The sequence below is a fragment of the Sciurus carolinensis genome, chromosome 11, assembly GCF_902686445.1.
Source record: "Sciurus carolinensis chromosome 11, mSciCar1.2, whole genome shotgun sequence".
NCBI lineage: Eukaryota > Metazoa > Chordata > Mammalia > Rodentia > Sciuridae > Sciurus > Sciurus carolinensis.
This window is the reverse complement of record NC_062223.1, coordinates 78,906,131-78,930,640: the sequence shown is the minus strand read 5'-3', so window position 1 is coordinate 78,930,640 and position 24,510 is coordinate 78,906,131. Positions and strand designations below refer to the sequence as shown.

General features: G+C 50.0%; 1 protein-coding gene across 1 annotated transcript in view; it reads left to right on the top strand.

Moving 5' to 3' along the window:
• Positions 1-2,682: 2,682 nt before the first annotated feature.
• The window catches only part of LOC124959602 (guanylate cyclase D-like), a 39,014-nt gene continuing 17,186 nt past the window's right edge, over positions 2,683-24,510 (top strand). The window contains exons 1-11 of the mRNA XM_047517998.1: positions 2,683-2,689; positions 5,464-6,222; positions 10,579-10,874; positions 12,052-12,406; positions 14,881-14,965; positions 15,380-15,476; positions 15,564-15,692; positions 16,813-16,893; positions 18,818-18,994; positions 19,226-19,382; positions 19,649-19,798. Coding sequence (XP_047373954.1) covers positions 2,683-2,689; positions 5,464-6,222; positions 10,579-10,874; positions 12,052-12,406; positions 14,881-14,965; positions 15,380-15,476; positions 15,564-15,692; positions 16,813-16,893; positions 18,818-18,994; positions 19,226-19,382; positions 19,649-19,798 — 2,293 coding nt within the window. The remainder of the gene's footprint in view (positions 2,690-5,463; positions 6,223-10,578; positions 10,875-12,051; positions 12,407-14,880; positions 14,966-15,379; positions 15,477-15,563; positions 15,693-16,812; positions 16,894-18,817; positions 18,995-19,225; positions 19,383-19,648; positions 19,799-24,510) is intronic.

The following is a 24,510-nucleotide window of genomic DNA, read 5'->3' as shown; positions in this document are numbered from 1 at the left end:
TAAAAATTAGTTTTCCATACTTCATTTATCGTTCTCCATTTGTATGATGATTTCAGAAGAAGCCTTCAATATCATGTCATTTCCCCCTATATACTTCAGGGTGCAAGCTTAAAAAATGACCAGTTTCTTACATAACCACACTGCCATTCTCATGCCTAACAAACTTAAGAACAACCTTGAATCAGCTAATGTCCAGTCTATATTCAAACATTCCCAATTATATAAAGAATATCTTGATATTAATACTTTTGGGGAGACTTTTAATGATATATAACAAGAGCCTTAAAAATGTTCATTCTTTTTGACTCAGTATGTCTATTTCTGTGGGTTTATCCTAAGGAAAAAATCCAAGGTGGCAAAAGCATGATATTCAATAAGGAATTATTTATAACAATGAGAAGCTGCAGCAGATTCAGATTATAGTGTGTGTGTCAGGATTTACACTGAAAAACAGGGCCTACAGTCAGTGGTCAGGAGTTAGACAGGGGAGTGGTCACAAGCATGTTGGGATATGAAATGTTTCAGAGATTGGCAAGAGCAGGAAACCCCTATCCCCCGAGAGCAGAGGAACAAGGGAGGGAGGAAGGTGGCAATACCAGAACCCAGAAACTGACGCCACATAAGGAGAGATGTCAAAGGGACCAGAGCCAAAGAGGAGACACAGCCATTGACTGGGACACAGTCCAGAGCAGAAAGGGGTGGGGGAACAACCTGGCTTCTCCTTTCTCCTATTCTCCCGTCACCTACAAGTATTTCCTATTGGTTGGATCCAGTCAGAGGCCTATGGGAAGGGGTGCTGGGAATTGAAGCTTTCAGGGTCTTCCCCTGTGGTGCAGAGTCCCTTCTGCCCCTTGGGGGCCCAGTCAGTGCAGGAAGTTCAGGGAACAGGTCTGAGAGCAAACAGGCACTTGTGTGGCACACCAGCAGGGGCCCTGGAATCCTTCCAGAGCAAGATTAGGGCTAAATCAAAATATACAGACAAAAAGCATTCACTTATGACCTGTCGACTCAATGTGTGTGTGTGTGTGTGTGTGTGTGTGTGTGTGTGTGTGTGCACGTCTAGTGCTGGGGCTGGAACCCAGGGCTTCAGGCCTACTGGGCAAATGCTCTATCCCTGAGCTACATCCTCAAGCCTGCGTTTCATGACTGCTGAAATTATAACAACAAGGACCGCACAGCAACATGAAAACCACTTACACTGAATTATAATAAGCATAGCATTATTACCTGTTTTAGTCAGTATTTTCGCTACTGTGACTAAAAAGACCTGACCAGAACAATTGTAGAGGAGGAAAAATTTATTTGGGGGCTCATGGTTTCAGAGGTCTTAGTCTATAGATAGTCTCAGGTCTCAAGGTGAGACTGAACATCTTGGTGGAAGAGTGTAGCAGAAGGAAGCAGCTCACATGGTGATCAGAAAGCAGAGAGAGAGGGACCAGATACAAATTATATACCCCAAAGCCATGCTCCCAATGCCCCACCTCCTCCAGCCACACCCTGCCCACCTTCAGTTACCACTCAGTTAATCCCGTCAGGGGATTCATCCACTGATTGGGTTAAGGCTATAACCCAATCATTTCTCCTCTGCACCTTCTTGCATTGTCTCACACATGAGCTTTTGGGGGACACCTCACATCTAAACCAGAACATTACCCTTCTCTACCATTTTAAATACTTCCCACTTTCTAACACAGAGAACACATCTACTGCCTTGTCATGCTTACTGTGTGTTGGTCCTCACGTCCTCCCCATCCTACTATAGTCAACTCTGTGAGCAGACAGTCTTTGTTCTCTTCCTTTGAGGCGGTGGCTCCGGTATCTGAAGCACAGAGGGGCCTGGGAGGCAGATGGCAGGGGTTAGGTGTGGGACTGGAAAGGAAAGCAGCAACTCTGCTCTCCCTTGGCAGAACCATGAAGTGGGTGCTCAGTACATATTAGGTGAATGAATAAAGTGGTACAAAAACAAAACAAAACAAAACATTTGGCAAGGTTGCCATGAAGGTTAAGTGAGATGGGGCGTGAATGATGCTAGCCCACAGTGAGCTTGGCACAAGTTAATTTCCCCTGGGTAGGAGAGACCAGGTGGAGGAGGGAGGTCTGTAAGTCCTCTGGACTGAGGTTTCTCTCTCCACATAGGCATTTGTGCCTTCTCTCTAGTTCTCCAAGACTCCATATGACCTATCGTCAGCCTCCCCACTTAATGTCTCTGTGTCCTGGTCAGATTACCTAACCTCTCTGGGCCATACTTTTTAAAAAAATCTATGTAGTGAGAATATTCATAATAACTGCCTCAGTGGTTGAATGAACAGTGTCCAGCACAGGGATCGACACTTAGTGAATGCCCAACTGGTCTCTGTAGTTCTTGTCCTTCTTTCCCGCCTCCTGGGAGCACCTGCCTGGTCTGGAGCTGTCCACAGTGCTGAAGGGTGATCTTCTCTTCCTCCCGCATCTCCTTCATTCTCTCCTTCCTTTCTGTATGTGGCTCCCCAGAGCCCTGGGGTCTGAACAGATCTAATTTTCCAACTGACTTCCTCAGATTCCTGAGGGGGAATACTGTCTATGAGGCCACTCAGGAGTTTCCTGAAACTTACAGGCAGTGGGAGTGTTGAACATCATCTGTGCTGGGAACAGGAGCCCAGGCCAGAGGCTGCTTGGAAATCTTGACCTGGGACAGTCCTCATCATGGCAGGTGAGTGTGCAGGAATCCCTATTCTCTTTCTGAAGGTTCCCTTCACCTTCCTATTTTGACCATGTGTCTGTTAATGCAGCTAAAGTCTCCTTTGCCCTTGGGCTATGGTGCTCTAGAGGGGACCAGTTCCGTGAGCTTGACCCTGTGAGCCAAGCAGCTTGTGACCAACCCTCAGGTCTGTCTCCCTGACTCTAAAAATACAAATGGTCTCCCCTATTAGGGTGGCACTTTATCCTGTTGTGGCTGCAGGGGAGGCCCTGGATGCTTTCACACTCAGGGAAAGACTGGGAAAGGAAACAAGCCACATGTTAATCTTCAGAGATCTTGATTTTATTGACACTTAGAACATCAGAGCTGAAGGATCTTTGGAGACTTAAACACCTAAACCAAGTTATCCCCAAACACTTGGGGAAACTAGGACATAGGAAAGAGTGTGGAGTCTGTGTCACAAATCAGGGACAAAGCTGGGGTAAGAGCTGGCCTTGTAAGGACTTGAGCCCTCTGTGAGCCCTTGTAGGTCATCAGCTGCAGAATTCTTGGACCATAAGTGTGACCAGGTGGAACTTGGGTCAGGGAAACTCTTTTGTGGGACCAATAGAAGCCCACCCTCATTTCTGTGCCTCCGTTTCCCCATCCAGACACATAGAAATTGGTTTGGATCTTTAAATCTCTGAGGACTCTTCAGCTCTGTGTTCTAGATGAAACAATGAAAGGAGGGACATTTGTCTTTGGGAGCCAAAGTCTGGTCCTGATTCAGTCCTAACTTTGGTGAGACCTTGGACAAGTTGTGATCCCACCCAGGGTTGCAGTTTCCACCTCTAAAAAGGAGGGTTAAAAAGTGTCTTCTCAGGGCCAAGGAAAATAGTGGAGCACAGGTCCTTGGCAAAGTACAGAATGAAAGGAGAGGTGACTGTCATTATTAGCGGCAGCATATGCTCATATTCCCATCTGGAAATGATTAGCTCTCTGTGAGTCCAGAGCTCATCCAACAGTTCTGAGGGATTCATCTCAAGGGTGGATGGACCTTGTCCCTGTTGCTAGGAGCCTACTTTGAGCATCATGGTAGAAAAGTCAGGAAGGCCCAGAGGCCCAGAGGCTCATGGAAGAGCAGCCCTCCCCAGGTCACAGAACCTTGAGCTGGGAGAACCAGAGCAGGATGGGCCAGCAGGGTGCAAGGTTTACCAGCTCTGCAAACTGGCTCCTTTTATAGATGGGGAGGCTGAAGCCTAGCGGGGAACAGAGATTCAGTCCTTCCATCTCCCTGTCCAGCAATCTGTGCACCACAGTACACCGACTCCCTAAAGATGGTGACAATGGGGTGACAGTGATGACAGTAACAATTCCCATTTAGTAAATGTCTCATTATGCAAGCCTTGATTCTACCAAGTAGCTACTCTCATCTCCTTTTTGAAGGTGAGAGAACTGGGCCTCAAGGACCTCAGATCCCTCAGGGTTAGGGCTAGTGAGCAAGAAAACCAGAGTTGATCCTTCTTAGTGATTCCAAGGTCCATCTGTTCCTCTGCACTGAACATAATTTCTAACGAGCTGTTCTACACAGGCCATTGCTGCTGGCATTCAGAGGGCTCCTCTCACTCTCCTGATCTACACTTCCAAGTGTTGGGTTGGTTCAACCTCCTTAAGGAAGCCCTCCATGCCCCTCTCCTTGCCCATGGTGTCTCTTCACTGGTTATTCTGCTTATAGTCCAAACTTGTGGTCAGCTTTTCTCTTGCCTGGGACTTGCCTGCTTCCTAGCCTGGCAGTTCCCTATGGGTGAGATTGAATCCTTCCTAGGGCACACGCACTGGCTGCATGCATGGTGGGGAGAAAGATGGCAGAATCCCATGGGTGGAGAGTGTGCAATAGCAGGGAAGCAGGCAGAGGCCAAGCAGGGGTTGCAAATGCTTGGGTTGCATATCAAGACCCAGAAACAGTAGGATGAAGTGAGAAATGTCACCATCCAATGTCCTGGTTGAGGACATCATGTGTGCGATGGGTGATGAGTTGAACAGACTTGGGTCAAATCCTGTCTTTTACTAACATGTCAGATTTCCTTAGTTTCCTTCTCTGCACAGTGGGGAGGCAAAGGCCTCTGCATCCAGGTCTGTGGGGGAGATCAGAGATGGGAGGAGCACACTGAAGGGTGAGCTCCCCCATCTGGAACGTGCATAGCTGCTAGGGCCTGCAGAGTCCAGTAGGGTCAAGGGATGTGGATGGTGCTGGGCTTGGAGAGAAAGAGGCAAAGGAGGCTTGAGGGGCACCAGGAGAACCTGTTCTGCTTTAAAAATCAGTAAAGGAAGAAATAATTATATGTTGAAAGAGGTAGGATTTATTGGATACCTAAGTACCAGAGACTGTGCTAACTGCGCCACAGGATGTCAATTAATCATTGCAATAATGCTTTATCAGGTAGGTTTTATTGCCCATATTTCAAAGAGGAGGAAAAAAGGCTCAGAGAGCTTCAAGGTCGGCACAGGTTTCCTACACAGGAAACAGGGAGTCGGGTCTGGCCAGCTGTTTCCATGGCCCATACACAGAGCACGTGGGCTCCAGTTCAAGGCTTCGTGTGCGCATCATGTGACTGGGAGCTGGTCCTGGGAGGATGTGAGGCCCCCAAAGCTGGTGTGGAGTCCTTGGAGTTCATGAGTCTAAGTTCCTTGATTTACCAATGAGGAAACTGAGGTTCTGGGAGGAGGTGTTTGCCTCTCAATCATGTCAGGAAATGCTGGTAGAAAATACTAGAAAACAAGCCTTGTCCATATCCCCCCTTCCCCAGGGCTGCAGGGAAGCTTGTACCCTGAAGGTTGGGACTGGATGCTGCCGCACAGGAAGACCGAACTGCCCTGCCAGGGTCCGTGGATGTCTACTCTCAGTCATCCAGGGACAGCCTCTCCCTTGTCACCTCTCTCTGTGGTGTTTTGGGGTGCCCTCCTGTGGGCTGGCTCCCTTGTGCATCTGGCCTGGGGGTCGGGCACCTTCACTGTGGGGGTGCTGGGTCCCTGGGACTGTGACCCCTTCTTTGCCCAGGCCCTCCCTGACGTGGCTGCCCAGCTGGCTGTGGACAGAGTCAACCGGGACCCCTCATTATTGCCGGGCTCACGTCTGACTTCGGTGGTTCTGCCCACAGGCTGTCACACTCCTCATGCCCTGGCCACATTCCTGACCCACAAGGATACTGTGGCTGCTTTTGTGGGCCCTGTCAATCCTGGCTACTGCCCAGCAGCAGCCCTGCTGGCACAAGGCTGGGGCAAGACCCTTTTTTCCTGGTCATGCGGGGCTCCAGAAGGAGGCAGTGAATCAGTGCCCACCTTGCCTTCTGCTGCCCATGTGCTGCTGTCTGTCATGAGACACTTCGGTTGGGCTCGCTCAGCCATTGTGTCCTCCCACCAGGACATCTGGGTGGCCACAGCCCAGCAACTGGCCATGAGTCTCAGGGCACATGGGCTGCCTGTGGGGCTGGTGACCTCTCTGAAACCTGGGGAACAGGGTGCCACGGAGGTCTTAAAACAGCTCTGCAGTATGGACGGCCTGAAAGGTAAGCATGCATGGTGTTCTCCTCCTGTGGGTAACCTGCACTCCATATGGCCACTCGCGGGAGCTTTCTTCTCATCAGACAAGGGGCTGACCTTTGACAGTGACCCTGCATTTAACTCATGGCACAACATGTCCTGCTGGAGTCTCAGGCAGCTCAGCGAAGGAACTTGCCCTCATCACACGGCTAGCATGCGGCACACCTGAATCCTGTGGTCTGATCCAAGGGTCAGTCGTTGGGTGGGAGCTCAAGGCATGCTTGGTTCTTGGCCAGTGACATGAAGGACGTGACGGACTGGCAGCACATGAGTCCTGGAAGGGAGTCAGCACCAGTCTTATTTTGGTGGTTAGACTCATAACCTCCATTGGTTTATTGCCTGATGATCACTTCCAGAATTACTAAGTCCCAGCAGTGTGGGGTCACAGCAGTGAACAGGACAGACATGGCGACTGATCCCCAGGGATGGTTGTGCAATGGGGAGACAGATGTGTGAGTAGCTTGTTCTGACAGAGGTGGCAGAACAATCTTGAGAGGCCTGCAGAGCCAGAGGAGAATGGGGCTGGGTCAGAGGCTTTGAGAGGCCCCTTGGAGGAGGTGCCCTTCCTTACCAAGGTCACCAGCCAGGGACAGACATGGTGTGGGGGTGGGGGAAAGCAGATGGGATCTCAGATGAATCTGCACTGGGTGTTTTCAAACCATGTGGGTTAGGAAATCAATTTAGTGAATCACAACTAGCATTATTAAAAAGACAGGTAGAACAGACAAATATAGAGGAAAAGTAGAATTGAGCAGAATAAAACAGAACAGAATGGACCAGAATGAGATTGCACCCGCCTAAGTGCACTTCAGGCAGCAAGGGTTGGTGGGGCCTGGGGAAACTTCCTCTCAGTAGACTCAACTTCTGGGTACGCTGCCTCGTGAGAACATCAAGGTAAAATGCGTCCAGACCTGGCTGGCTCTGGGGGCATGGGAAAGAACTGGCTGGGCCCCAGTTTTGAGGAGCCCACATTGGACAGGGAGACAGGTGTGCACAGGGGCACAGAGGAACCCAAGGTCAGGGATTCTTGATACCCATCTTCTTGGTGATTGGGGCTGAGTTCCTGTTCCATAGAATCAAAGAATGAAACAGTGAACAGGCAAGGTAAGCAAGTGTAGCAACATTTATTTAAGAACGTGATAGAGAACAGACTCCAGGGCTGGGAAGTAGCTCAGTCGGTAGAGTGCTTGCCTTGCAAGCACAAGGCCCTGAGTTCGATCCCCAGTACTGCAAAAAAAAAAAAAAAAAAAAAAAAATTGAGAACAGACTCCTTCAACAGAGGAGGGACTTGAGGGACTGAAAAACCCACGGAAGGGATGTAACTTACCTTTTGTGTTGTCCTCAGAACATCTCTCAGACATTAATCATTGTCTTTCCTTTTTCCACATAAATGGGCCTAGGATCACGAACACGGAAGTCTTTTATTTTTCTTGAAAAATTCCAGTCAGCAACCTTTTGTTCTATGTTTGAAAAACAATTGTCACCCTCTCGACCCTTATTAGTTTTACCCATGTTGACTGCCTGGTTTGAAAACCAGTCGTTGACTACTTTTATCATTTACCAGATCCTCATTTTTTTTAAAAAAAAATTTTTTTTGGTACCAGGGATTGAACTCAAGGACATTTAGCCACTGAGTCACATCCCCAGACCTTTTTTTATATTTTATTTAGAGACAGAGTCTCACTAAGTTGCTTAGGGTCTTGCTAAGTTGCTGAGGCTGGCTTTGAACTTGGAATCTTTCTGCCTGAGCCTCCTGAGCCGCTGAGACTCATCATTTTTGCCTACACAGACTGCCTGATCTTTCTCCCCTGTCTCAATCTAACCGTCTTGGGTATAGGGAGGTGACATTAGGGCAGGGCTGGCAATAAATTGACTGCAGAATGGAGATGAGGGGAAGCTGTATTCTGGGTGAGGGACCAGCTAGTGCAAAGGAGTGGAGGTGACATTCTCACAGGACATTCTCTGGAGGTACTTGTGGGAATTCCACTGCTGGCCCTACCAGGTATATGACCTCAGGCAAGTCACCAAACCTCTTTGTTCTATGGTTCCTTCATCCATGATAACCAAAGCCCCTAATTCATAGGATTGTAGCTATGAATGTACCACTGCAAATAAAGAGTTTAGAACAGTGCGGGTGCTCAGTGAGCACCATCTACAATGGATGCTGGCTCTTCCAGTTAAGTGGCTTCATCTCCAGTTGTGTGAATCAGCTCCCCCTAGGGGCCAAACATAGAACAGCGCCTCCAACTCCCACTCTGAGAAAGCAGCGTTTGGGTGAGAAGACTGAGCAGAAATCTGGCATAGCAGTTAGGACACAAAAACTGGTTCTGTTTCCACCCCATCCTGGTGGATCTCTCTAAGGACTTTCCACATTATCTGGTACCCAGAGGGGGTGATCTGTGGCCAGTGGTTCACAAAGCATGGCCACTCAAGGGTTCAGCTGAGACAGGGTCTCCAAACTCTGACCTCCATGTAATGAGGGGCCTCAGGTCCCAGCAAGGAGACTCCCTATCCTTTCCTGGTGGCTCCATTTTCCTGGGTTTTCTGGGGGGAAAAGGATTTCGGTAAGAACCTGGACCACATCCAAGCAAATGGTGGCTGTTTTGTGTTGTGGGTCAGTGACCCAAGTTGGGAAGAGAGAGAAGCAGCAGAGGAGGTCTGGCATCCCGGACAGTTTTCAGGGGCTGGGGCTCCCTTCTGTCCTGGTGCCTGGAGAGGCAATTGCGTCCCTTATTACCAAGGCTGTTTTACTATGATGAAGATGAATGTATCCATATCTGCTTAGACCTTAAGGATGCAGCCCATGGCCACAGTTGAGTAGAAGGTGGCTAGGCACATGCCTGTAATCCCAGCAGCTCAGGAGGCTGAGATAGGAGGAGCAAAGTCAGTCTCAGCAATGTAGTGGGACCATATGCAACTTAGTGAGACCCTGTCTTAAAATAAAAATATAAAGGACTGGGGATGTGGTTCAGTGGTTAAGTGTCTTTGGGTCCAATCCCCAGCAAGTTGGGTCCAGTCCAAGTGCAAGTTGACAAGGAATGGATCAGCAAAATGCCATTAACCACACAGCGGAATATTATGCAACCATGAAAGGAATGAAGTCCCAACATGTCTCAACAAAGATGAGCCCAGAACACTTTATCTGAAGACGTCAGACACAAAGAACGCAGGTTGTACAAGTCCATTGAGATTAAATGTACAGAATAGGAAAATCCATAGGGACAGAAAGATTAGGAGGGAGGAATGGGGAATGATGACTAATGGAGGTGACCAACATGCTTTTGGATTAAATAATGGTGATGGTCAGACAACCCTCTTGAATGTGCTAAAGCCACGGAATTGCGCACTTGTACAAGGGCAAGTTTTATGATATGGGAATCATCTTAATTTAAACAAAAATTTTAATGATGTGGTTTTTAAAAATATGTTTAGTTATTGATGGACACAGACCTTTATTTTTTATTTTTATGAGGTGTTAAGGATTGAACCCAGTGCCTCACAAGCCAGGCAAGTGTTCTACCACTGAGCCACAACCCAAGGCCCCACCCCAAAAAAATTTTAAAGGGTTATAAACAGGGAGTCAGCCCTGTGTCCAGCTCCTGGCTCTAGCACCTTGGTGGTTATGTATTTTGGGACAACTCCTTAACCACCTTGTGCCTCGGTTTCCTCATCTGAGAAATAGAGATACTAATAAACATACTTCTTAGAGTTTTATAATTTTTTTTTTTTTGGTACCAGGGATTAAACCCAGGGCACTCAACTACTGAGCCACACCCCAACCCTTTTAATTTTTATTTTATTTTGAGACAGGTTCTCATAGGTTGCTTATAGCCTCCCTAAGTTGCTAAGGCTGTTTCCAACTTGCGATCTTCCTGCCTCAGCCTCCCAAGTTCCTGGGATTACAGGCGTGCACCACTGTATCCAGCCAGTGCTATTGTACCATTGAATGACTAAATGCAAGTGTACTTTAGGACAACACATACATTGAAAGCTGTCAATAAATATTAGTAATTATCAAGGCCAGTGAATGGGGGAGAGTGGGAAGTTGGTCAAAGTTATCAGATGGGCATGCTGGGAGAGAAGGCCAGGAGGGCGTTTTCATATATATCTAGCCTTGATTGAGGGAATTTTTAAAAACTAGGTCAAACCCAGATTTGGTGGCCTTGGCCTTGGAATTCAGGGGAATTCCGCCTTTGCAGCCTGATAGTGGGCAGGTAGTGGAGCCGAGTTCAGAGCAGCTCTCCAGAGCCACAGAATTCTGGGCTTCGGGGAAGGCCACAGTTGGACCAGACTGCAAAAGTGACCCTGCTGTCCCCCTCCAGTTGTGGTGCTGTGCATGCACTCGGCGCTGCTGGGGGGCTCAGAGCAGACCACCCTGCTGAGTCGCGCTTGGGCCGAGGGCCTGGCGGCCAGGAGGCTGGTCTTCCTGCCCTACGACACACTGCTCTTCGCCCTGCCCTACCGCAACCGCTCCTACCAGGCCCTGAGTGACACTGGGCCCCTGCAGGAGGTCTACGATGCGGTGCTCACTGTCACCCTGGAGTCTGGCCCCAAAGACAAGGACTTCGCTGCCACCAGCATGGATGCAGAGGTGGCTGCCCACCTGCAGCCAGAGCAGGTAGGTGTGTTAGAGTCTCAGGCGCCCTGGAGGCTGGGGCTCCCCACCTGCCAAAGGCCTTCCTGGCCTCAGCTGCCTCCCACCTGGCTGGCCAGCCCCACACGCTCTGGGCACATGACTGGCTCCTTTTGACAAAGTGTCTCTTGGCCCAGACCCTGGGTATAGTCTGTCTGTCTGTGTGTCTGTCTGTCTCCCTCTGCTGGTGGGTCTCTCATATCACTCGCCTTTTGGCCTGTTGGTCGGTTCTCTTGTGCCTCTTTTGCTTCCGTCGGTCCCGCTGCAGCATTCCCAGTTGCTGTCCCTCTCCTTTTGGGCCCTGCTGCACTTCCTGTGGCAGACATTCTTCTTCTCTCTGCTGGACTCGATCTCTCTAGAAAGCTGTGAGGATGGGGAGAGTGCTGGGAGTGCCAGGCGGGAACGGGGTGAGATTGGGTGACGTCCTGGCACCTCCTAGGAGTCAGTGGCGGGAATGTGCTGCTGCCTTGGTTTTGGCTTCTAGGACTTGGCTGGATTCAAGTGTCCCTTGGGATCTCTGTTTCTTGGTGATAAGAAGAGAGTAGTGTCTGGAGCTCGTGATGGGATGCAGATGCTGATGGAGGGTCATTCCATCAGTTATCCATCTGAAGAATGTGGATTTAGTTCCTAACATGTGCCACCATACTAGGATCCTGATGATGAAGGAGACAGACCTGCCTTCGAGGGGCTTCCTTCTGTCAGGGGGAGACAGGAAAAAACCAAGGGACAAGATAACCAAATTCAAGTGCGATAATGCCACCAAAAAATGGAAGAGGATCCAGTGACGGGGGAGGCTGGGGTGGAATGGTATGTAGCCAGAGTGGACGGGGCAGCCCCTCAGGAGGGGCATTGGAGTCGAGCTCTGAGTGCTCAGGAAGCAGCCAGAGGAGGATGGATGAGGGACAATGAGCTAGAGCCAGCTCATTGCTCATTGCTTTGGGAAGGTTTGAGGTACCTGGGAGACATCAGAGTCGGTGACAAAGGGGGTAGCAATGGAGACTGGGATGCTGCTGAGTGGGAACTGGTGGCTGCAGAGAGGACAGTGTGAGGGAAGGAGAGAGCAGTGGCCTAAACAAGTGCTACTAGCAGGAAGACCAGGGCCCAGAGATGTCTGGGAGCCTGTGCCGTGAGGTTTTGCAGCTGGGGGGCTTCTCTTCCACAGGTGCTCCCTCTTTTTGGAACCATCTATGATGCTATTGTCCTGTTGGCCCACGCCCTGAACCACTCTGGGAGCCATGGGGCAGGGCTCTCAGGAGCTCACCTGGGGAACCACACAGGGGCTCTCGATGTGGCGGGCTTTAGCCAGAGGATACGAACGGACAAGAGGGGCAGAAGGCTAGCCCAGTATGTCATCCTGGACACAGATGGTCAAGGAAGCCAGCTGGTCCCCACCCATATTCTGGACACAGGAACATGGCAAGTTCAGCCCCTGGGCAAAGCCATACACTTTCCAGGAGGGACCCCTCCAGTCCATGACTCCAGCTGCTGGTTTGACCCCAATACGCTGTGTATGAGAGGTAACTAATCATCCACCCACCCATTCACCCATCCATCCATCTATTCATCCATCTATCCATCCATCTATTCACCACCCACCCATCCCTCCATCCACCACCCACCCATCCCTCCATCCACCATCCATGCATGCATCCATCCATTAACCATTCATCCATTAACCATCCATCCACCACCATCCATCCTTCATTAAAGTTCTCCACATGGACAATCTTATGTGAGTAGCAGGTGCAGGTGCAAAGAAAGGATATGAAACGTCATGGAGGACACTCTGCTGGGAAGCACAGGGAGACTGGGTGAGGCCTCCCTCAGCTGAGAAGGGCCAAAGCATTTACAGAGATGTTCCCGTCTCCTAGATCTCCCAAAAGGTACTATAGCCTTGGGACTAGGCTGTTTTCCTCCATGGGCATCACCAGAGAGCTGAAACTCAGAAAAATGTGGTCACTTGCAGTGACCACATGGAGATAGTGACTGGGCTCCTGCTGAGCACAAGTCTTCTGACTCCACGTGCAGGATTCCTTTTCTTCACATTGTTCTGATTCCTGTCACTCATCCATTCTGAGTATCATACTGAAGAGATTGCACTGGCCCATGTGCCTAGGTATATAGAGATGTGCACACATGGTATGAATAGGTGCACCTGGGTTCCCTAATGCACACCTGGTTACCAGCGGTCACCACCACTGGTTCAGCTAAGCCTGTGTGCACCCCAACCCTGCCCCAAACCTGCAGTGGCCCCACACTTCTGCTGACCTGGGCTCTCCCTGCCCTCCCAACCTTAGTCCACGGACACTTCCCTCTGAGGCCACCCCTGCCTGTGCACCTTTCTCTCCCTGGAGAGCTCCTCACTCCACCCCACCCCAGCCTTGCCTGGCTCCATCTTCTTTGTCTTTCAAGACCAGCTCTGCAGTCAAATTGAGGTCTCTCCTCTGTGCTCCCACGGCCCCTGAGCACATGGCATTGTGGTGTGTTTATAGGGTGTGTGTGCAGTGCTGGGGACGGCCAGAGCCATCTGTGCCCCAGCTAGATGTGAGCCCCAAGGCGTTTCCTTGGGTGAGGGAGGAGCGAGGGAAGTCTTTACCCCATTGTTTATTGACCCCTCTTTTCTTCCACAAATTTGATTGAGGCCCTCCTGCCCCAGCCATTGTGCTCAGCCCCGGGGACCTAGGAGAGAATCAAACACCACTCCTGCCCTCATGGACTGATGCTCTTGAAGACCAGACCTAGGCCCTTCTTTCCAGGGTGTTCAGTCTGGTGGCAGACAGGGACAGCCAGAAACCACACCACATAATGTGGTCAGAGCCATGACAGGGCAGCAAGGGGCTGATGGACCCTGGAGGAGATCCTTGCCAACACCTCTTCCACCCGTCTGGCTCATAGAGGGGTACCCTCAAAGGGACTTCATTCATTCATTCAATAAGCCAATCAGCATGGACATCTGCTCTGTGCTCAGCTCAGTGCTGGGAATCAAGGAGACACTGGCAGAGCTTACAGGATGATGGAGGACAGAGGGGGAAAAGGCAGGTGGGCCGGATCTAAGGGAGGCATCCAGGTAGAAGGATCCTAAGCAGGAGCACCAGCTCGGAATTTGAATTCTCTCAGGGATCCAAAAATGGCCACTCCAATTCTAACTCAGGATGGCCATGGTTATCATGAGGATACTGATCAGGTATCGTGGACTGCAGGACCAGGGAGCAGGGGCTTCAAGACACATACTTAGGGGTGAAGCTTGACAGTCTGCTGACCAACTGTGTGACCTGAGGAGAAAGGAAGAAAAGAATGGTCCCCTCTGCTGTGGCAGCAGGGCTATGTCCTCTTTCCAGAATGGGGCTGGGAATTTTACCCCTTAGAAGTCCATGCCAAGGCGCCCACCCACTCCTGGTGGGTCTAGCTTCCTCCATCTGGCAAATAGCACAGGCCTAGAGATCTGGGTTCAGAGTGAGGCTCTTTCAGTGGCCAGTGTTTTCCCTCAATGAAGTTAGCTGCCAAGGCAGGTGGTACGGATCAGAAAGAAGTGGCAGCATCACAATCGGTGAGATGAATTTCACCATTTTGTCCAGCAGCTGCCTTGTCCGGGCCTGTTAAGTGCCGGGAACACTGAAAGGAGGAAGACACAGGCCCAGCTGTCCAGCGGCTCCGTCTAGTGGGAGGGGGCCTGACACATGGGCAGAGAAAAGACCGCTTTTCTCTGAATGTGACCAAGAGTCTAATGGGGTCCCGAGGCAGGGAGCCCAAGGCAAAGACACAGTCAGCAGTGCTGGGAATTGACATTCACCATCTGCCTGTGGAGCTTCTTCTGCCAGCAAGCAGGGCTTTCCCAGTTAGGGCCATTCTGAGCCTTGCTCACCCCCGAGGGGAAGGCTGGGAAGGCATTCCTGTCCCACTTCCCAGGGGAGAAACCAAGAAAGAGTGCAGGGTGCAGCAAAGGGAGCTGTCACCATGCTGTGACTCCTGTCCATCCCTGCTTCCCCCGCAGGTGTGCAGCCTCCGGGCAGCCTCCTCACTCTGGCGCTGGCCTGTGTCCTGGCGCTGGCTGGTGGGGCCCTCACTTACCTCTTCAGGTAAGAGACTGTCTCTGCCTGAGCCTGGCTCTGGCCCACAGGGCCTGTCTCTAGCAACCTGAGGGAGAGGACTTTCCCAGCCTCATCTCCCTGGGCCTCAGGGTCCCCAGCACTCCTTTCCATCCACAGTTAGGACTTTGCCCCCTGACGCTCCCCATCTGAAGGATGTGGGGGCTGGCCAGGACCATCCCTGTGGGCCCTGAAGCTTTGGGAACAATTTTCCCTGGAAGATTCTGGGCCTGAACCCGAGGCTAAGGGTGGTATGGAGTCAGTGACCTCCCAGTCCGCTGGGACTGTTGGGAAATGGAATGGAAACGGAGAGACACAGGGAGGGCTTTGACTCAGGGGCAGTTCCACTGGGCAAATAGAGGTGGGGGTGACCCTTGCAGTTCTCCCACGTTCTCTCCCTTCCAGATTGGGCATCCAGCAACTGCGGTTGGTGCGGGGTCCCCACCGGATCCTGCTGACAGCTGAGGAGCTCACCTTCCTCCATCCGCCTCCGAGCAGACAGGTGTGTGGGGCAGGTACTGGGCTGGGGGTGGGGACAGGCAGTGGACTGAGGACAGGCAAGATCTTAACCATGCCTGCCCCCTTCTAGAGGCTGCAAGTGGACAGTGCAAGTGAATTGAGGAGTGTGACGGATGGTGGGAGTCTGAGGTCAACGGCCCAGGGTTCAGCAAGAAGTCTGCATGCCCTCCAGGAAGCCACGAATGTAGCCCTGTATCAGGTGAGGGCCTCTGCTACACCTATACCCACTATAATCAGTTTGGGAAAAGCTAAGGAGGCCAAAGCTTGTGCCTCTGTAGTTCCCACTACTGTTACGGAACTGGAAACTGACCTAAGTAGGAGCTCCTAAGTGGCTCTCCAGGCTCTCCCTGGCAAGCAGAGCTAGAACTAGGAAGCAGGACTCCCAGCTCCCAGCTCAGCCTGGTTCAGGATCTGGCCTCTGGAAACAACTAGTTCCTGGCCATGTGGCCCTGGATACCACCTAGTTCATTCTCCTGTCTGCCCAAGCAAAGTGAGGTTCCTGGTCCCCAATCCCTAAGATAAAGAACAACCTCCAGGCAGAGGCCACAGCTGATAGGGAGGCTGGAGGTTAGAGGTTAGACTGGTGAGACTCTAAGATCACCTCAGTCTCTCAGTGGCGGTCATTCTCAAGTTCAACGATTCACTGAAGCTATCTATGGTCCTCAAACTCTTTCCTCTCTCATGGTTGAGGAACCAGACTAAGTGTTTATGTGGGAAGCAACACGAGACTCTTGCTGTTTCTTTTCCACCTGGTCTCCTGGGGGATTCCACATCTTCATTTCTGCTGAGAGGAGCTTTCAAGGATATGCCCAGCATGTTTTGTCTGTTTCTCTAAGAGAGCCGCTGGCTGGATGTGGGCGAGGCCAAAGAGGAGCTGGGCAGAGCCTGGGCAAGGACAGAGCCCAGCCTGAGTCCTCCTCCTCCCTTTGCTCCTCCCCTACGTCCCTGGTTCGCAGAGCCCCACCTCTGGCTCACAGGGTTGGGTGACAAGGGTGCCCGATGTCTGCAGGGTGAAGCCAACCCAGAGGTGAGAATTAACTTGCTTCATATCCCCACCTCATTGGCACTGGGTGGCCATTATGGTCCTCACTGGCCAGAGCTACAACGTGGTGGAGTTAGGACTGGAACTCGTGTCCATCAGCCAAAGCCTGTGCCCTGGCTCTACCTGGGTCCGAGTAAGCCTAACACTGTTCACACTGACCAAGCTCTGCCTGGCTTGGAACATGCAGAAGCAGCACACTGATGGGAAAGAGGCCAGGGCGGAGAGAGGCGGGTTTCCCCAAGTTTACACAGGCAAACTCTTGCTCTTCCTTCTCCAGGGAGACTGGGTTTGGTTGAAGAAGTTTGAAGTGGGCACAGCCCCTGACTTGCGCCCAAGCTGCCTCAGCTTCCTGAGAAAGGTAGGGTTGCAGAGGGCATGGTGGGGGTGTCCTCATGATAGCTGCCCATGGCCAGGACCTCGAGACAGCTTACCCCACACTGCTACCACTGCACACCAGCATCCCTACACCTCATCGCCACCCCAGTAGGACCCTCGTTATAACCCCGGGGCACAGTCCCCCAGCAGTGTTATCACATAGCATCTCAACACCACCAAGGGTCCTCATCCTGCACCCCCTCCACCCACCCATCCACACGCTTATCCACTATTTATTGAGCATCATTTATGAGCCAGACAGTGTACTGGACTTTGGAGAAGAGAGGTTCTTTCCTGCATTTGTCCCCACCAACCACATGAGCACCTTCACCTGAGACTGGCACCATCCTGATGGCACTGTGGGAGGGCAGATGGAGCACAGAAGGATCCTGGGTTAGAATTCTGCCTTCATGTAATGCCTAGCTTCCCTGTAAGATGGAGCCACTGTCCAGTCCCAGGGAAGTTGTACAGAGAGCAAGAATATCCAGAATGCCTAGAACTGTCCCTGGTAAGGGGAATGCCTTTGATGCGTCGTGAATTTTATTAGTTTAGTTATGTTGTTATTTTTATTATTATCTCAAACATTACCACTATTTGAAATAAAATTTGGAGAGATTAAGTGACTGGAGGTAAAGTTAGGCATTTCCTAGTGGGCATCTGCCAACCAATGTGAGTAGCTCTTTCTTCAAAAAAAAGTCCTGTATGTGGCCAGGCAAGTTTGGAAACTGCTTGCTTTGTCCATAGCACTTCTCAGAACCTTCGCTGTGCTGTTCTGGTTATCTACTACTGTGTAACAAAGTACCCCAAAATATAGTGGCTTGAAACAATGACCATTTTATAGCTTACAATTCTGTGGGCAATTCTATTCTGCTTTGCACTGGTTGGGGATCACTCAATGGTGTTTACCTGGAAAACAGGCTGTCAGAGATTAGCAAACTATGACCCAGAGACCGAACCAGACCCACAACCTGCTTTATAAATAAAGTTTTATTGGAACACAGCCATGTTCTTTTCTTTAGCTATTGTTTATGACTACTTTTGTGCAGAGGTGAATAGATGTGACAGACCCACAACACCTAAAATATTTACTCTCTTGACCTTTACACAAAACATTGCTGAGTCTTGGCCTGGAGGGTCTAAAATGGCTTCACTTGATGCTCTCTGACTGGGCTCAGCTGGACACATCTTCCCTCTTTTGATAGTCTCAGGGCTTCTCCACATGATCTCTCCAGCAGGAGGACTCAGGTAGAAGGACTCCAACATGGAATGTTCTAAAAGACAGGAAATGGAAACAGCCAGACTCCTGAGTCCTGCACACAGACATGCAGACAGCCATTTCCACCATATTCAGTTGTTCACAGTAGTCACAGGAGAGGGGACTGAGTTCACCTCTGGAAGACAGGAATGTCAAAGGATTTGAGGCCACTCCTGACTCTCCACATATGTCAATGTGCTTGTGAGTCCTAAGGGGAAGAGTAAGATGGTGGCTCTAAACTATTTTTGTGAGGAGGGTCATGACAGACAAGGGTCCACCTGATCTGCTTTGGCAAATGCTAATGTCCCTGGTTGGGTTCGAAATGTCAGGGAGGCTGTTTTCTGTTAATGTTGATCCCTCCTGCTCCTCTTCCTCCCTCCACCATCCCTTAGTCTCCCGGGAGATAATTGATGCGGTTTCCAGGGGCATGGTGTTACTTAGGTTGAGAAACAGGCCTGGATTCCTGTGCTGTGGCGTTGGTATGGCTCACTCATTCTTCTACCCATCTATCCATCCTCCCCGTCAGCATGGCTTATGCTTTTCTGTGCTTATCCCTGCAGCTATTAAGTCCTGGGGGCCTAAATGTAGATTGGACCTGGTCCATCCTTCAAAGCGTCCCTGGAGGCTGCGAAGGTCTCCATTGTCCCCACAGATGCGTGAGATTCGGCATGAGAATGTGGCCTCCTGCCTGGGCCTTTTCGTGGGCCCTGGGGTCAGTGCTCTGGTGCTGGAGTACTGCACCCGGGGCAGCCTGGAGGACCTGCTGCGGAACGAGGCCCTGCGACTAGACTGGACCTTCAAGGCCTCCCTGCTGCTGGATCTGATCCAAGTAAGAAGCCTCCCCTGGAGCCATGGGGCAAGGAGGAAGTCAGGGAGGCACGAGAGGCTCAAGTTTCCCATGCTTGGGCTCTTTCCACTTCGAGAAATTTGAGCAGCGTGGCAAAAGGAGAGGCCTGTGGGAAAGCTTTCTGGGCCTGTGGGCTTTCCGGAACCCACGGGAATTCCTTGGTCCCTCTCATTCATCACAGTGACCTGACGGATCCCATTCGGTCCTCCCCAGGGCATGCAGTATCTGCATCATCGACATTTCCCTCATGGGCGCCTCAAATCCCGGAACTGTGTGCTGGATGGTCGCTTTGTGCTCAAGGTCACTGACCACGGTTATGCGGAGCTCCTGGATGCTCAGCGGTCTGCCCGACCCCAGCCAGCCCCGGAAGGTGAGCTCCCGGTGGGCAGCGGGCTGGCAGGTTCTGAAACCTCTGTTTAAACCAGCTGCTTATGAAGCAGGGGTTGGGGGAGATCTCTAGTCCTCCAGCACCGTGAGTGGACGGCTCCCCCTTTCACCTGTGAACTCTGCAGAGTCGAAGGCCTTTACCCCCAGGGCATGGTGGGGGACAGTGGAGACACAGGCGTGAAGCCCCGGCTCTGCTCGGCCCAGTCTGGGCGCAGTGGGTGATGGTGCGGCCCTGCCCTCTGATTGTAGAGCTGCTGTGGACGGCTCCTGAGTTGCTGCGGGCACCTGGGGGGCCCTGGCGGGGCACCCTCAAGGGGGACGTCTTCAGCATGGGCATCATCCTGCAGGAGGTGCTGACGCGGGACCCACCCTACGGCTGCTTGGGGCTCCCAGCGGAAGGTAAGCACCCCTGCCACTCCTACGGCTGCCACTCCTGGCTGGAGTCTGCAGGCAGCTGGGGAGCTCTGCGACCTTCAGGACACCCGGGCCTGAGAACAACGTCACAGGCACACATTCACAAAGTCTGCCTGTGGCAACTGGGATTTCCCTTGACTTAGGCGAGGCAGCCCTCGGCAACTCTGCCAAATCGGCAGCTGACCAGCTCTAAAGCCGAAGATGCTGGTTTCAGGGTGAACTCCCACCCCTTCCTTTCCCACTGTCACTGCCGCATCGGGGACACTCATTCCCTTACCAAGGCTCCCCTCCAAGCCCAGCACAGACCTATGTCCATACAGACTTCAGTTTTACCATGTGACCCTACACTGTCCTTGCACAAATCACTTCACCTTTCTGAGTCTCAGTTTTCTCATCTTTAAAAATGGAGAGAAAATTAAAAATGTGCCAGACACCAGGCCCCACAGCTGATGTGGCCAGGCTGCTCAGTGTTTGGGGGCTCAGTTTACCACCCAGATGGGGCTCCTTCAAGAATTTCTCTGTGCCTACTTTTGGGTGTAGATGTTTTCTCTCTCCTGGCCCTGGTGGGAGAGACCAACTTCAGACATGTGGCCTCTCTTCTGTGTTCTCTGCTGGGCCTGTCTGGACCCCAGGATGATCTTGAAGTTGTCCCCCTGCTGTCTCTGTCCAGTCCCCGGGACCTAGGCCTACCTCGACCTGCAGTGCCGGGCAGATCCCCACAGATCTTTGAACTCACAGGGGACCTAGTCCCTTCTCCTTTCTCTACCAAGACACTGGCAGATCAATAATGAGCATCATAGGCCCCAAATTTCTGAGGTGGTGGAGGGGACAGGAGAGGGGGCTTTATCGGGTTATTTGTTTGACACTCTTCAGCTGCCCCTGCCCCTGCATCTACCTGCTGAGAGAGGAAAGGACCAGCCAGATGTGGTCTGCAAGACACGTCTCCAGTTCAAGGTCCTATAGGCCAGGCTCCACCAGACCTTGGATGCAGGGACCCAAACCTAGAACCCTCTGGCCACCCTGGAATGGGGCTGTTAGTCCAAAGTGTGTTGCTTCCCAACCTCAGGGAGTACAGGGTTCAGAGCTTGGGCTTTGGGGGACACCGACCTTAGGCCAGTTGTACAGTCATCTGCTTTACAACTTTGAGTAAATCCCTTTCAGCACTAAGCCTCAGTTTCCTCACCTGTAAAATGGGACCCATGATGCCTGACTTGCAGCATAGCTGCGAGATTCAGTGAAGTGCTTGTTTTAGAAAAAGGGCCTGGCACACAGGAGCAGCTCAGGAAATGCTGCCTGAGTGGTTTTAGGGATGTGGAAATGGGAGTCCCACACTCTCACCTGTCTCTAACATTATTTTAAGGCCCCATATGTGTATGGCCCTTTGCAGTTTCTAAGGCACTTGGTACCTGCAGTTTACACTGACCAAACCCAGAGATGGGGTTTCAAAGAAGAGTAGGTGAGACCGAGAGGGGAGGGGCTTCTCAGCACGGCGTGGAACTGGGATTTGGGAAGTCCCTTGATCTAAGTTTGGTGTTCTTAACCTAAAGTCCCCTGGAGTCATCCCACCAGGCCCCACAGAGCTGGGTGAGCAGGCTCCTCCGCACAGCTGATGGATCCCAGAGGCGCACTGGGTGTGCAAGTTGCCTGCCCAACGAGGGCAACACAAGACTAGCCTGAGGTGGCCTGGCCCGGGGCAGTCGTTTCTAGCCTGTTCGCATGTGAGAACAACATTTGACATCAAAAAGTTTGGGGCCTTGCATACTACTTTTTTGTTTGTTCTGTTTAATGCTTTAAAAAAAATTGTTGTAATTAGTTATACATGACAGCAGAATGCCTTTCAACTCAGTGTATACAAATGGAGCCAACTTGTACACGTGGTGCAGAGTCATACCATTCAAGCGATCATACATGCACATAGGGTGATAATGTCCATCTCATTCCATCATCCTTCCTACCCCCATATCCCTCCCATCCCCTCAATCCCCTCTGCCCAATCCAAAGTTCCTCCATTCTTCCCTAACTGCTCTCCACACATTATGGATCAGCATCTGCATATCAGAGAAAACATTTAGCCTTTGGTTTTTTGGGATTGGCTTATTCCCTTAGCATGATATTCTTCAGCTCTATCCGTTTACCAGCAAATGCCATAATTTCATTCTTCTTTAAGTCTGAGTAATACTCCATTGTGTATTAAATGTTGTGTACAACATTTTCTTTATCCATTTGTCTGTTGAAGGGCATGGAGGTTGGTTTCATAGCTTAGCTATTGTGAATTGAGCTGCTATAAACATTGATGTGGCTGTGTTACTATAGTATGCTGATTTTAAGTCCTTTGGGTATAAACTGAGGAGTGGGATAACTGGGTCAAATGGGGGGTCCATTTCAAGTTTTCTAAGGAATCTCCATACTGCTTTCCAGAGTGGCTGCACCAATTTGCAACCCCACCAGCAATGTATGAGTGTACCTTTTTCCCCACATCCTCATCAACATTTATTGTTGCTTGTATTCTTGATAATTGCCATTCTGATTGGAGCGAGATGAAATCTTAAAGTAGTTTCAATTTGCATTTCTCTAATTGCTAGAGGTGTTGAACATTTTTTCATATGTTTGTTGATCTACTGTATTTCTTCTTCTATGAAGTGTTTGTTCAGTTCCTTAGCCCATTTATTAATTGGGTTATTTGGGGTTTTTTGGTGTCAAGTTTTTGAGTTCTTTTTTTATCCTGGAGATTAATGCTCTATCTGAGGTGCATGTGGTAAAGATTTTCTCCCATTTTGTAGACTCTGTCTTCATGTTATTGATTGTTACCTTTGCTGAGAAGAAGTTTTTTAGTTTGAATCCATCCCATTTATTGATTTTTGATGTTATCTCTTGTGCTTTAGGAATCTTGTTAAGGAAGTCAGGTCCTTAACAAGTGAAGATTTGGATCTATTTTTTTCTTCTATTAGGCACAGGGTCTCTGGTCTAATATGTAGGTCCTTGATCCACTTTGAGTTGAGTTTTGTGCTGGGCTGCTTCATGTTCAAAACACTAGAAAAACTAGGATTAGTAGGAAGATACCCCAACATTGTAAAAGATATCTGTGCTAAGTCCAAGGCTAACATCATTCTAAATGGAGAAAAATTGGAAGAATTCCCCCTAAAAGTAGGAACAAGACAGGAATTCCCTCTTTTACCACTTCTATCCAACACAGTTCTGGAAACTCTAGCCAGAGCAATTATACAGGAGAAAGAAATTAAAGGCATACAAGTAGAAAAAGAAGAACTCCAGCTATCACTATTTGCCGGCAACATAATGCTATATTTAGATAATCAAAAAAATTCCACCAGAAAACTTCTAGAACTAATAAATGAATTCATCAAAGTAGCAGGATATAAAATCAATACCCATAAATCTAATGCATTTCTATTCATAAGTGATGAATCCTCTGAAAGAGAAATTAGGAAAACTACCCCATTCATAATAGCCTCAAAAAAAAAAAATTCTTGGGAATCAATCTAACGAAAGAGGTGAAAGACTGCTACAAAGAAAACTACAGAACACTAAAGAAACTACAGAATTAAAGAAAACCTTAGCAGGAGGAAAGATCTCCCATGTAGGCAGAATTAGTATTGTCAAAATGATCATACTACCAAAAGCACTATACAGATTCAATGCAATTCCAGTTAAAATCCCAATGACATTCCTCATAGAAATAGAAAAAGCAATCATGAAATTCATTTGGAAGAATAAGAGACCCAGAATAGTCAAGGCAATCCTTAGCAAGAAGAGTGAAGCGGGAGGCATCACAATACCAGAGCTCTAGTGACAAAAAAACGACCTAGTACTGGCACCAAAATAGACAGGTAGACCAATGGTGCAGAATAGAAGACACAGAAACAAACCCACAAAAATACAGTTATCTCATGCTAGACAAAGGAGCCAAAAACATTCACTGGAGAAAAGATAGCCTATTCAACAAATGATGCTGGCAAAACTGGAAATCCATATGCAGCAAAATGAAATCAAACCCCTGTCTCTCGCCCTGCATGAAACTCAACTTGACTCTTTTTAATATCTGGGGACTATGAAAATGTCCAAGGACAAAAATCTGCTCTGAAGTCTGCGACTCTTTGAAATGGATTTTTATCTTATTCACCATTTACATTCTTCTGAAAACAGGTGTGTGTGTGTGTGTGTGTGTGTGTGTGTGTGCGCGCGCGCGTGTGATTAACTGATTCTATCTACACACACTCCTCCGCAAGCACAGACAGCTCCCCAGATTTGGGGTTTCATGCCTGCAGGTTGGGGACCTCTGGGCAGGCTGGGTGGAAGTCAGGCCCAGTTCAAAGTGCTTGCTTTTTACTGACCCCAGATGGGTGCTGTACTTCACTCTGAGGAGCCTTGGTTTCCCTGTCTGTAAAATGGGACAATGACTGCACTATCCCCAGCAGTGGGGCAACAGAGGGATTAGAAGGAGACTAAAATCCAGAAGGAGACTTGTCCTCACTGACTCCAGGACCTCCCACCTCCATTAGAAGAGACTGCCAGGCCTCCTCAGAGAAGGGTAACCTGCTTATCCCATAATAGTTCCATAGGATATGAAGTATTGTGTGCCCATTTTATAGGTGAAGAATCTGAGGCTCTGAGAGGTGCGTAACTGAGAGGTAACCAAGTCTTGATGAGTTCTGGCTGGTCTCTAACTTGTGAGCCTCCTG